Raw genomic sequence first — 12,606 nt, 5'->3', positions numbered from 1 at the left:
AGTGCGAGCGGTTGGCGGGTGTAGATTGGAAACTGATACTACATGGGGTGCTCGGCTAAGCACGCATACTTGAGATACTGCTATAACGAAATGACGCTGAGTCGAGAGCGCGCGGGCTGCGACACCGCCGCACGGAGGTCAGCATCCTCAGTGGGCTTGCCGTGATGTCCACCCCAAACGGCTCCTACTTCCGTAGACCATTGCCGTTGTAGCGACACTGACCAGAGCGCGACGGCATGGAGCTCGACCTCTCAAACTTTTGATTGGAAGTACCGTGAAGTAAACCAGCGTCGCCACTTGTAAAAATTGGTGTTTTTGATTGGTCGTTTTTTTTCCTGTGCGTTGAATTGATTTGCTAGAGCCATAGGTCCAAGGAGACCCGTAAGAAATCTCTGGTAGTGAAAGGGTTAACTACTAGCACATGGCTCGTACAGAGCATTGCGCGAAGTGTGCAAGGAGCGGTCACCGATCAGGTCGACTTCCCGCAGTGTATAGAAAGACATCGTACTTATTACAGTCTATACAAAAACTAAGATTAGCCTGACCATAACATGGTGTATTTAACAACATGTTAAAGTCAGTCGGGGGGGGGAGGGCAGGGATGGCAAAAAAAATATTTAAATATTTTTATCCGTGATAAAAATATAATAAAAATATTTTTTCATTTTTATTCGTGTAAGTACGAAAATAAAACACTTCGGTTTTGTATCGGACACAATCTGACAACCGCGCTCTATTAGGTGGGGCCCTATATTTGCTGACGTGCGACGCGGTCATCTCGCCGTCCTTGCACATGCGCAAGGTGGGGAAGCAGTCCACGTCAATCTCCTTGCAGACGCTCTCCAGCTCCTCGGTGCTCACCTTTAGGAACTTGACGGCCAGGAACTCGTTCTCCGTCAGTTGCGTCACCTTGGGGGGTCACCATCTTGCAGCCACCGCACCGCGGCGCCGAGAACTGCACGGTGGTCGGCTGCTTCTCGCCGATGGCGCCGCTGAAGTCCTCAGGTGTCTTGACCTCGATCGGCATGGTCGGCTCCGCCACCTATGAAGCTGAAGTAGCCCTGCGGTTGCAGCCCACTCGTCAGTATGCGTTGAGGCCAGTATTCAGGTAGTTACTGTGTTATACGGTGCTCCAGGCGATCCGTTTCAGCGGGGTTTGATGTATAAAAATGGTAAAAATATCATAAAAATGGAAATAAAAATATGTTTTCGATATTTTTATTTTGAAAAAATCCTTCCATATTTTTTTTTGCCATCCCTTGGGGGGGGGAAAGAAAAATGTGTGCTGTATTGTGTTCTTAAAAGCAAGTGGAGTAAATGATATTCAAATTTGCAGAAAGCTGAAAGGAAAGCGAATACTGCTGCATTCTAGTTGTACTTTGCCACCCATGCTCGTTCAACGCACTCGGCCAGTTCTTCAGCCTCCAGGTATTCAGTGACTCCGTGCTCAAACTCACAGCGCCATACGTACACTTGATCGTGTAGCGCATACGTTTTCACTTTCCCTGGCACGGTCTCTAGGTACCCATTGGCTTCGTCAAGTACAAACTCGTTCAGAATGTTCCATTTCAACGGGCCCTAGGCTAATCTCCCAGAGGCCACCAGTGCAGAAGCAACGCGTGTGTGCCCTAAATCCATGTCTGATTCGTCGTTGTCCTCGCCACAGGAAGCCATGGCCCTGCTAGAAACTCGGCTGAAGCTAAGTGGTTGCGGAAGTGCTATTCCCGCCTGCTTCACTGCGAGTTATTCTTAAGCTAGCGCTCAAAATCTATTGGAGTGTCATCTGCTTGAAAAACGTCCCCGTCGAATTAACTTGCTTGACTTCCATCTAAAAACTGCTTGAAAGAAATCTGCACCCAACGCATTCCCCAAAGTGCTTCTGGCCACGGGGGAGACGATGGAACTGTAAACGTGCTCCTCACGTTGCAGTGACCAAACTCCTCACGAAACACCCTCAGTGCGGGCATGATTTTCTCGCGCCAGTCGCGATCAGACAATGTTGAGTCGTGGCAAAACTTCAGTCGTTCCAGCTCGTCCTTATCCGCTTCCACCTGCTTCACGAAGTCGTGTCCGGTGCGGATATTCCCGACTTTGCAGCCCAAATAGTAACCTCGCAAGTGCTCAGGCCATTCGAGACTCCCCTGCGGAATGCGGAACTTATCACCTACGTCTGTATGTCCATTCAGGTCGTAGAACCTGCGCAGTGCTGGCAGAAGGAAGTGGTCCCACTTGTATTGAGTCCGATCCCAGGCGAACGGCATCCCGTCCAGCTCCTTCTTCTGCGTCGGGTCGATCCTGTGTCCTCCCTCCCTCCACTGCTTCCGCAGCCACGCGGCGTGTTTGCCCAGCGGATACCCCCACGCTGCTCTGGGCCAGGCCTCGTGACCGGCACCATCAGGTGCTTCTTCAGCTGGAGGAACGTCAAGAGCGAGGGCTTCACCGCCGCCTGCCACGCCGCGGCGTCCTCTACAGCCAGAGTCTTCCGCTGTCCGTCGCGCGCTCTCGCGTCCGAGGAGAAGGGGCGGGGCGGCTCGCAGCGGCGCTGGAGCAAGGGCCACCGACTCTCCTCCAGGCAGCAGACACCAGGCGCCACGGCACCCGCAGCGCGGACGGCCCCGGGCGGCTCCGCGCCGCCGTCACCAGCCGCAGCATCTGCTCGAGTGACTAGCATGCCGAAACCTGATTTTCGGCCAATCAGAGGCCACATGAGGGTCCACTAATTGTTCACTCAATACTTACAGTAACGGAAATTACGGAATAATACCCGGGGCACTATTTAATAGTACCCCTCACAAAATCTCGAAAGGTTACTCTGTATTACCAAAAGGTTTCATCGCTACCTTAGCTTACTCGTCGATCAGTGCAGCATCATCAAGAGCGTCGTGCAGCTCGTCCAGGCTAAAGTCGTCCATATCCTGGTGGTCCTCGTCAGCGGCTTCCCAGCTTCTACAGAATTGCTCACCATACACGTCGTGCTTCGCAACGTGCCAGTCCAGGTAGCTGTCTGCAAACCCAGCAGCAGAGACTGAGTTAATGACAGTGTTGCTGTCAGTGGCGGTGTTGGGGTGCTGCGAACGTGTGCAAGCAGGCTAGTGAATGGCTGGGGCTACGTTCTATAGTGAAGTGAGGTGTAACAAGATGACTGCAGGGTAGTAGGGTACGTGAGTTACTGTAGGGTTACTACCGGGTTACTCTGAGAGGGTACTATTTGGGTAGAGGGTATTAATCGGGAATTTCCGTTAGGTAAAACAGACCCAGCGCAATGCCGCTCATGCCCGGGTCGCCGCGTCCCGGCACGCCGGCGCCGCAGGAGGAGGACGACGGCGTGTACCGCTCGTTGTTCCAGCAGCCCGTGGTGGACATCCCGCCGGCCGCGCCGTCCTACGCCTGGTTCGAGTTCCTGCTGCACCCGGAGGCGCTGCAGAAGCACGTACGTGGCTATGGCTGTGTGTGTCCCTCGCCCCCTCCCTGGGAGTTGCCGCTCACTCACTCGCTCGCTGTTTGTTTGTCTGTGTGCTTGTGCTCCCTGTCGCTCCAGCTGGCGACGCTCCGCCGGCAGCGCAAGCGCGACGTGCACAGCGCCACGTCGGCCATCGAGCTGGTGCGCGAGTTCCTGGACCAGGCGCAACTCGTGGCGGACGAGGGCAACGTGCGCAACAAGCGCTACAGCGCGCTGCTGCTGGTGGCGGCCCAGGTGGCGCTGCAGATGCAGCTGCCGCTCGCAGCCATCGAGGCTGCGCTGCCCCTGCACTTCCAGCGGCTGCTGCTGGACGGCATCGTGGACTTCGCTGAGCAGCCGCGGGGTGAGTTCACGCGGGACGTGGAGATCCAGCCCTACGTGGCCCACGTGCTGCACAACCGCTGGACGCTGCGCGCGCTCGTGAACCAGTCGCAGAGCGGCTACCTGACGTGCAGCTCGCGCGGCGAGGGCGAGGAGGTCTCGTCCACGTATCAGATGGCGCTGGGCGATCTCATGGCCAGCCACCTGCAGATCGCGCAGAACATCCAAGCCATCCTCATGAACGACGAGAAGCAGAAGCTGTCGCCGCAGACCCAAGTGGAGACGTACTTCGACCTGGGAGTGTACTTCTTCAGCTTCAACGGCTTTGAAAAGGCCTACAGCTGCTTTAGTCGAGCCTCCGAGCTGGTGGAGGACGGGGAGAATGGAGACGAAAGTATGGAGGAAGGAGGCAACGTAAAGCTACCTGCGGATGATCGAGCGAATCTGGAGGGGTACCTCGCGGCGTGCGAAGCTGTGCTTGAGGTGCAATCCGTGAATGAGAGCCCAGCCGTGCTCAAGACCCCGAAAATGCAGATTGAGATGGCGTGGGAGGGTCGAGACTGGGACAAGGTGATTCAACTTTTAGAGAATGATATCGTCGCGTCCGATCTGATGCGGCTACCACAGGGGTATCGAGCAGCGCTGGAGCAGCAGGCCCTTCGCCTGTTGCGGTCCAGTAGCAACAACTTGATGGAGGACGACCCACACGTTGCAGCTCCTACCGTTCGGTTTTTCTACAAGCGTATTGTGGTGGAAAACGCTGTCAATGTGCTTCTTCTTGAAGGTGATCAAGAGGAGGCCACCTCTTTGGAGACCTGCGTCTCCGTGTGCATCCGGCAACTTCAAGACGAGATTTTCCATTCGGTTGCTCGCGAAGCAAGTGACGATGGCGAAGCCAAGAAACGCTTTGTCGTGCTGGTACGCTTCATCTTGGCACTAAGTGGGTTTGCATATGGAAATGCCCCGAACGACTCGAAGTCAAGGATAAAACACTTTGTGGTACAGATACTGCGTCACTTCCCCTGCATTTCAGACTTTGCGGGTGTGTCAGAGCTTCTTCGGCGGTGTGGTGACCTCCAGACCAAAGATGTGCTTGTAATTCCTTTTGCAGAGAGCTTGGAGAGTTTGGTGGCTGTCGAAGGGCATCTTCGTAATGCGGTGGCAAAGCAAAGAGAGCGCTTTCGTTTGGCAGCGAACGTGGGCAGCCTATTCGAGTCCGCGAGCTCAAAAGAGAAGGACGGTTTTGTTGGTGCGCTTCAAAAGGAGTTGGTGAATATGCCTGCTCTGAAAGTCGAGGATGCGGAGGAGGTTGCCAATGACAACGCCATTGTGGATGTTCTTTCGAGAAATCTGATCATGTTTTGTTCTTCTAACAATTGCTGGGACATGCTGTCGCAATGTAAAACGGTAGCAGCAATTTCACCGCTGTTGCGTTGCGAGCTTGAGCTTGTGCTAGCTTGTGGAGTGCTGACGCAATATTTGTCGTCTCTATCAGCATCTCCAGTCTCAACAGTGAGTGCCAAGAACTCAAGTGGTGGGGGAGATACCTCGCTAACACCAAGTGCTGAGAAGTCTGAGTTCTCAATTACGAAAAACAATAAACTGGTGGCGACCATATTGTTAAAGTGGCGGGAATTGATGAGCGCGATTCGTGCAGACCCAGGTGATAATGGTGGCGACGAGCGACAAATTGAAGATAAGTCAAAGAAGGTGTTTATGGATCTTCCTTTGTGGATCGTGGAAACGCTAGTGTGTGTTTCGGCAGGACTGCTGCACCGCGCCTATATGCGCAATGCCTGTGACTATCGAGTGTCGTTCGATCTTACACCGTACGGAGATCTTGCGTTTTTAGAGGCATTTGCGTCTGATTTACCAAAGACAGTATCAGCGGCATTTGAATCTGGATCCGGCGAGACCGGAAATACTGAAGGTGCAGACGCGCAATTTGCCACAGTGCCATTCCTAAAAAACTTCCAGACCGATTTGGTGGGATTACACGCTAGAGCTCTTGAAAGCTTGGCTTGCCGCTGTGGGCGTGAACCTAGATGGCATTGCGCTAAGGCTGATTTGCTGCTGAATCCGCTTTCAAAACAGCGATTGGCTTCAGCTTCTGGTAGGACTCACTACTTGAACTTGCAGCTTCGTGCACATGGACTGGACTAACGATCACTTCCAATTTTGCAGATCCGCGATCAGCACTTAAAGGTTACCTGGTGGCAGCGTCATTAGCGACCAATTTTTTCTCTGACATGGTATCTGTGGTGGATATCATCGACCAAAGCTCGCTTGTCCGATTGGTACGTTGTTCACTTCCGGGTTCATGACTCTGCTATTCTGTTTTTGCTTACGTTTTCCCATGCACGACTACTACAGAGCCAATGCCTCGTAAAAGTGGGTGCACATGTAGCAGCTGCTGTACTTTACCAGTGCTTCATGCCTGAAGAGTTCAAGTATGGCCTCCGAATTTTACGCTTGGGCCCTGAGTCTCACGATGACGCCTTCTTCCAATATTTTTGGGAGGTGAGTACTTATTCCGATACTTGCTCTTCAATGCTGAGCTTGAACGCTTGTACTGATCCTCATTGCTGTGTGCACTGCAGTTACCATTCCTGGAGTTGCTGGTGGATCTACATTCGAGTCCAAAGTACCTCAATGAAAGGTTGGCGCGCAACGGGTCGTGTTTCTTGCGCTTATGTATGACCCCAAATTAATTTGCTTTATGCTCTTTCCACCAGACACGTAACGCTGCTCACCAGTCTGATTCAGTCTCCGGAGCTGAACAGCTCCAATCCTGCGCCAGTTGTGAAAGACGCCGAGCAGCGCATCCTTCGCTGCTACTTCCGAGACTTGTGCCGAATTTATCTCGGCAACTAAGATAAATGCATACTTTCTGAAGCGGGCATGAATTTTTTGTTTGTCTTGTTTTACAGACTCGCCGGTTATTTTTGCTGCTTGCAGGACGCGCAGCACTTCAAATACTGCTATTTATGCTCACGCAATGCGGTTTATTTATCGCTGCGTGCTCTCGACTATGAATAGTGTCGAGGGCGGGAAGTTGTATGCCCGAGCTCACAGCGCCAGGTTCTCCAGCGGAAGAAAGCAAGCCACGAGGATGGCTTCTACCACGACGCCCAAGAACACGCTGCTCGGAGCGACCAACTATGAGCCGCGGCTACGATCGCACCTCAAGCCGCAGCGCTTTAAGCTGGTCCAGAAAACTTTGCGTTTGGACAGCACGTTGAATCAGATGAACCCGTTGACGACGCGCCTGGACCTGCGCAACCCAGAACGCTTTGAGACTACGGCCAGCGATATCGGCAAGATGGCGAGCGAGCACCCAGAGGAGAGCAAGTTTGCGCCCCAAAACGTCCAGAAGGTGCTGCGATTCCACACTTTCTACGTGGAAAGCGTCGACGAAAGTAACCTCGAAGTTGTGCGATTGCGCAAGAACATGATCTTGCTCTACCTGCACGACGAAACCTTCGAGATCATCGAGCCTCGAGTACCGAACAGCGGTATCCCACAAGGCACTTTCCTCAAGAGGTGCAAGCTACGGCGTCCTGACGGCGAGTTCTACTCTCCTGCTGATCTCCATCTGGGTTTCGACTTGCATGTCTTCGGGAGAAACTTCAAGCTATACGACTGCGACGAGTTCACAAGAGAGTACTACGCGCAGAGGGGCGAGGACGTTGGCCCACCACTCCCATTGCCCAAGGACGAGTACACGCTCACACGCGACCAGATCACGCGCATGTGCGGCGGCGACCACGAACACTTCTACGGCAAGCAGCGGTATCCGCTCAAGACGTACATGGAGGCGTCGCTGGGCAACCCGATCCGCTCTCGCTTGCAGTCGGAGAAGAAGCGCAAGTTCCTGGCTAACAACCGCAAGGTGCTGTGCTTCCACTGCGAGTACGATGTGCGTGACCAGCTCTACGGAGACCTCATGTCCTACACGCTCGACTACTTCCTGGAGGATGACACGATGGAATTCAAGGAGGTCTCGCGCCCCAACAACGGGCGCGACCCGTTCCCGCTGCTGCTACGCCGCGCACGGCTTCTCAAGGACTGGTATCGGAACTTGACGGACGAGCAAGACCGCGGCGTCGAAGAGCCCACGAGCGCCGACAGCTACTATTGCGAAACCGACTTGTATGTGGGCGCAGTGCTGAATGTGTTTGGACGTGACATGCGGCTGGTGGACGCCGACAAGTACACGCGCGACTACTTCCAAATGGCCTGGGGTCGCGTGCTGGAGCCCGCGATGCCCACGAAGGTGGAGAAGCCCGTGTTTCCCAAGCCCGAGCCGGCTCCGTACAACGGGTACGGCACAGAGGAGGACTCGCTGGGCTCGTGCCACTCGCTGTGCCCCAAGCCGCCGCGCAAGGACTTCAAGAAAATGGCCGAGTTCGACCGCATGCTGCTGCGCTTCCGGGCGCGCCTCATCTCGAGCCGCAAGGAGCAGCAGCAGCGGCGCTTCATCGTCACGTACTTCCTCACGGACGACACCATGGCCATCTACGAGCCGGAGCTGCGCAACTCGGGCATTGTGAACGGCAAGTTCCTCGAGCGCGGCGCGTACAAGAGCCCCGAGGGCGTGCGCTACATCCTCGAGCACTTTGTGGTGGGCGCCGAGCTCGTCTTCAGCTCGCACCGCTTCCAGCTGCTCGACGCCGACGAGTACACGAAGAAGTTCCTGGCCTCCTAAGGCCGCGCAGCTACAGTAGTAGTATAGCCTATTCTGCACGATCGCCGCAACAATAGCATGTTGAAGTTGCCCTGCCCTGCTCTGCTCTGTCTCATGCTCGATTCAATAAGATGCAGGTGCAATTCATTAGTATTGCGTTTTATTCGCCAGAACTAGTGATTTACCGGAGACCAGTACCAGAAAGCGACTCGTTTGTGTTTTATGCACGAATACCAGTATTAATACTCAACAGAAGCAGAAATCCCTCAGAAACAAACGATCTGCATCAGAGCTTCATGGCGTCGTCTTCAGCGGCGTCCTCGAGGCCCCTCGTGGTGGGCGTCATCTTCCCGGCCAAGAAGATCGCGCGGCTGCAGGAGGTGCTGGACGAGGAGGCGGACGGCGTGCGCTTCGTGCTGATCGACCTCGAGGCCGCCACGCCCGCGGGCGGCTCCGCGACGGACGCCGAGCTGCAGGCGGCGGCCGAGCGCCTCGCCGCGCGCTACGGGCCGCTGGACGCGCTGCTGCACAAGCTGGCGCACGACATGGTGTTCGCGCAGCTGGGGGACGGCGCCGCCGCCGACCGCGTGCGGCTCGTGCAGCTGGTCGCGCGCCGCCACCCGTCGCTGCGCGTGGTGGACCCCATCGACAGCGTGCGGCTGCTCACGGACCGCCACGCGGCCTGCAGGATGCTGCGCGCGCTGCAGCAGGAGGCGGAGCGAGGGCGCGGCGGCGTGCAGCGCTTCAAGGTGCCCAGCTTCCGCGTGGTGGAGAGCCCGCAGCAGTTCCAGGCGCTGCTGGCGGAGCTGGACGCCGGGCGCACGAGGCTGCCGCTCATCTGCAAGTCCGTCGAGGCCTGCGGTGCGTTGCGGCGGTGGACGCAGAAGAGGAGAGGGTGCGCGTAGACTGGGTGGGGGGCTGACGCTGCTGCTGTTGTTGTTGCTGCTGTCTCTTGCAGCCACGGACCGCTCGCACATAATGAGCGTCGTCACCAAGCGCGAAGACCTACACTACGTCGAGTACCCCGCGCTGTACCAGGTGGGACGTGGCTGAAGTGAAGAGGTTGCTACGTAGACGGTGGTGCTTACGCTTTGTGTTCGTGCCTGCAGGAGTTCGTCAACCACTCGAGCCGCCTCTTCAAAGGCTACGTGCTGGGCGACATCATCAACGTGGCCGAGCGGCGCTCGCTGCCGAATCTCGTGGCGGGGACTGCGCAGCGCGTGCTCTTCAACACGCAGGAGAACTACCCCACCAGCAAGGATTTCCACCCTCACGCCGACGCCACTTCGCAGGACGAGGCTGCCAACGGGTGGACTCAGGAAGAGATTTTTACAGCCGTGCGCGCGATCGGCGAGCGGCTTCGCGACGAACTCAAGCTGACGCTGTTTGGCTTCGACGTCATTGTGGCGGACGACGGCTCGCAGGACCTCTATGTTATTGACGTCAACTACTTCCCGTCCTACAGAGAGCTGGATGACTTGAGCGCCATCCTCAGGAAGCACGTAAAGAAGCTGTGCGGCCGCCAGTAAGGTGATCTGTACTCCGCTAGCGCACCATATCCATGTTTGCTATGTACTTCGAAGTAGACCGAACAACCCGTTTTTGAGCAGCAAGCACTAAATAAAACGTTGAGCACGCCGGGGACCCTGAAGTTGCTTTCGTTCAAGCTATAACTCATACCATGCCTTCTCCTGCTTAGCCCTTTCAATGCGGTCCTTGCGTTTTGCAACAGCAGCAGCGGTAGCTGGTCTTTCTACTGTTTTTGTTTTTTCCTCTTCACGGCGACTACGAGAAGCAGTGTCACTCCCCTCTGCTAGTTTCCAGTATACGGCGTTCACGCGCTCCTCAAGCGAGAAATGCCACCGAGCCTTCTCCCCGACGAAGAAAGTGTCAAGCATTTGTCGAACTTGGTCATTCCAGACATTCAGTTGATCATGTTGATCCAGCGCCATAGTCATTGCGTCGATGGAAGCTATGTTTTTCACAGGGGTTTTCTTGAGTGAATACATCGTCGAATTCAGTTCATCTAGACATTTCTCCATCAACGACCGCAGTTCACGTCGGGAGCTCTGGTCAAAGCTGCTGAGATATTCTTCAATCGGTCCGAACAACTTCTTCAGTACAAGAGGGAGTTGGCCGTCAATCCGTCTAGCTATCAAATCCCGAATAGCTTGCAGCTGCGGCAACAACTGCGAGTGTAGCAACGCGTCCAAGCGTTGCTTAAGCATTATTGCTTCTTCTGCAGTCTTGCCCCTAGTCTGTGCGATTCCCATGCGTTTCTGGAGGCGATACATTGGTTCTAGTACTTCAGTCGCCATGGTTAGCAGAAGTTCCATCACGTGCTCCATCTGCTGGTGAAGTAGCTCAACTTCTCGCGCCGCTTCATCCGGTAGCTCAGGTCGATCTTTGCTCTTCTTGACAATGAGCGCTCTGCCTCCACCACTTCCGATGGCCCAGAGCTTCGTTTCGTTAACCTTATCGTCCTCGTCAGCACAATGCGTCCACTGCAGTGTGACCGTCAAGGAGCCTCGCGTTCGCGGGGAGTTGTTATCTTCCTTTTCGTCCAGCAGAGGTAAGTCTGCAGTCATACGCTTGCCGTGCACGAACGGCTGGATAGGGATCGTAACCATGCCCAGGAAGTCATCGGAATCAGTTTGCTTCATGAAATGGAAGTTTCTGCCTGGGCTATCAATGTCTTGAGCACTGTTTTCGTCACCAATATCCCCACTATTGTGCATTAACGCAACATCGTAATCAAATACCTGAAGTGTTAGTACAGCTTCACGTGAATAACCTGGACCTCCATCCAGCGAAAAAGCCGTTATCCGCTTCGCTTCTTGCTCTGTGAAGCTGTAACGAAAGTGAAATTCTTCGTTCCACTTCGGATTGAGTGAGTTGTATTTCACGCTGGTTTTGCCGGAGTCCACCACGTTTCCAGTAGAGTTTGTCAAAGTAAGCACCACAAATGGGTCGCTTGTCAGCAAGTCAGCGACTCGCAAGCATTCAGCTTTTTCAACTATAACACGAATGCAATTTAAACTCCGACGAACGATACGCTTTCGAGCTGCTACCAGCTCACAAGCAGCCAAGCATACAGACATTAAAACACCGCGAAGCCGGCGTTGACGCTGCCGTTTCCAGTGATACTTTCGATAGACATCTTGGACGAGAAGAACATGATAAAGCAAGAACTCATCCGCGAGCATAGTATAGGTGGGTGGTTGAACAGGATATTCGCTCGCGTGAGGAGACGAATATGCTTCAGACAAATGCGGACTGAAGAACTGAAATTCCTTCTTGTGGTCGTTATACACCGCTAGCCATTCGAATGGATCGTCTGCGTGCAGCCGAAGCATCTCTTGCCGGTGAAAAACTACTCGAGCTTTCATATCACTGTTCATGACAATAATGCGGCGAGGCAGTTGCTTCTGCTTGTCAATCATCACCGCTTCTCCGTCTTCGTACTCTAAGGGCTCAACTCGCCATTTTGACTGGAAAGTTTCGCCCGTGTCTTGGTTAAAGTAGCGAGTTGAAATGCTACCGCTGGGTCTTCGATCTGTAATTTTAATCCATTCTGATGTAGCTGGGGTCTTTTTGGATAAGGCTTCCTCAAGTGACCCAACTCGTCGTTCTGTGCTACGAGCATCGGCAAGCAATTCGCGAACAATAACTTGCTGTTTTTCAAGTGTAGCACGGTCTGACAGCGAGCAATATTCATGCTTATAATGAGCCGATTTCCGTACCAAAATGGATTCTGCTTGCGCGAGAAGGGGGGCAGCTTGCTCTCCCCATCGCACATCATTTTGGTTTGCTCGATAGCACCAGCTCAGCCCTACCAGATCTCTGGCAATTGCCAATGAATCTGTTGTATTAAGTCGAATACCAATCTTGCTTGTGCGTCGCTGCAGCTCAGGCGTCAAACGCGCAGCCTTAATGAAAAACCACTTCGCGATAAAAAGATCACCATCTTGCATGAACATATTTGCAAATCGGCTCCAAATCCAGCGGCTTGAAACGAAGATCTTCAAGTCTCCGTGCAAATGCTCTCGGACATCCTGTATATCCCAGTTCCCACTTCGAGTGGCCCATGTCGCGGTTCTCTTGGCTGATGGTGGTAGCAGGGGTTGAGGCTTTATTA

General features: G+C 54.2%; 6 protein-coding genes across 6 annotated transcripts; 3 read left to right on the top strand and 3 right to left on the bottom strand.

Moving 5' to 3' along the window:
* Positions 1-748: 748 nt before the first annotated feature.
* IUM83_07334 (putative thioredoxin) lies at positions 749-1,027 on the bottom strand (the record flags this gene model as incomplete). The annotated part of the gene is made up of 2 exons (XM_067931620.1): positions 749-786; positions 862-1,027. The coding sequence occupies 2 exons, from the start codon at positions 1,025-1,027 to the stop codon at positions 749-751; spliced, it is 204 nt and encodes a 67-aa protein (XP_067799214.1).
* Positions 1,028-2,056: 1,029 nt separating this feature from the next.
* On the bottom strand, positions 2,057-2,671 carry IUM83_07333 (uncharacterized protein; the record flags this gene model as incomplete). The annotated part of the gene is made up of 3 exons (XM_067931619.1): positions 2,057-2,089; positions 2,169-2,315; positions 2,393-2,671. The coding sequence occupies 3 exons, from the start codon at positions 2,669-2,671 to the stop codon at positions 2,057-2,059; spliced, it is 459 nt and encodes a 152-aa protein (XP_067799212.1).
* A 591-nt stretch (positions 2,672-3,262) lies between these two features.
* IUM83_07332 (Tetratricopeptide repeat) lies at positions 3,263-6,655 on the top strand (the record flags this gene model as incomplete). Its single annotated transcript, XM_067931618.1, has 7 exons — positions 3,263-3,430; positions 3,539-4,699; positions 5,876-5,894; positions 5,966-6,078; positions 6,155-6,301; positions 6,382-6,440; positions 6,517-6,655. 7 exons carry the CDS (start codon positions 3,263-3,265, stop codon positions 6,653-6,655), a joined length of 1,806 nt encoding a protein of 601 aa, XP_067799128.1.
* A 238-nt stretch (positions 6,656-6,893) lies between these two features.
* Positions 6,894-8,489, top strand: IUM83_07331 (RIB72 protein; the record flags this gene model as incomplete). Its single annotated transcript, XM_067931617.1, has 1 exon — positions 6,894-8,489. The coding sequence occupies one exon, from the start codon at positions 6,894-6,896 to the stop codon at positions 8,487-8,489; it is 1,596 nt and encodes a 531-aa protein (XP_067799140.1).
* Positions 8,490-8,764: 275 nt separating this feature from the next.
* Positions 8,765-9,997, top strand: IUM83_07330 (inositol-tetrakisphosphate 1-kinase-like; the record flags this gene model as incomplete). The annotated part of the gene is made up of 3 exons (XM_067931616.1): positions 8,765-9,329; positions 9,427-9,506; positions 9,578-9,997. The coding sequence occupies 3 exons, from the start codon at positions 8,765-8,767 to the stop codon at positions 9,995-9,997; spliced, it is 1,065 nt and encodes a 354-aa protein (XP_067799127.1).
* Positions 9,998-10,135: 138 nt separating this feature from the next.
* IUM83_07329 (NADP-dependent oxidoreductase domain-containing protein 1) lies at positions 10,136-11,131 on the bottom strand (the record flags this gene model as incomplete). The annotated part of the gene is made up of 1 exon (XM_067931615.1): positions 10,136-11,131. The coding sequence occupies one exon, from the start codon at positions 11,129-11,131 to the stop codon at positions 10,136-10,138; it is 996 nt and encodes a 331-aa protein (XP_067798986.1).
* Between the last annotated feature and the right edge of the window lie 1,475 nt (positions 11,132-12,606).

This window comes from Phytophthora cinnamomi (assembly GCF_018691715.1).
Source record: "Phytophthora cinnamomi strain GKB4 chromosome Unknown Contig6, whole genome shotgun sequence".
In the NCBI taxonomy this organism is placed as follows: Eukaryota; Oomycota; class Peronosporomycetes; order Peronosporales; family Peronosporaceae; genus Phytophthora; species Phytophthora cinnamomi.
This window is presented reverse-complemented; position numbering and strand designations above follow the sequence as displayed.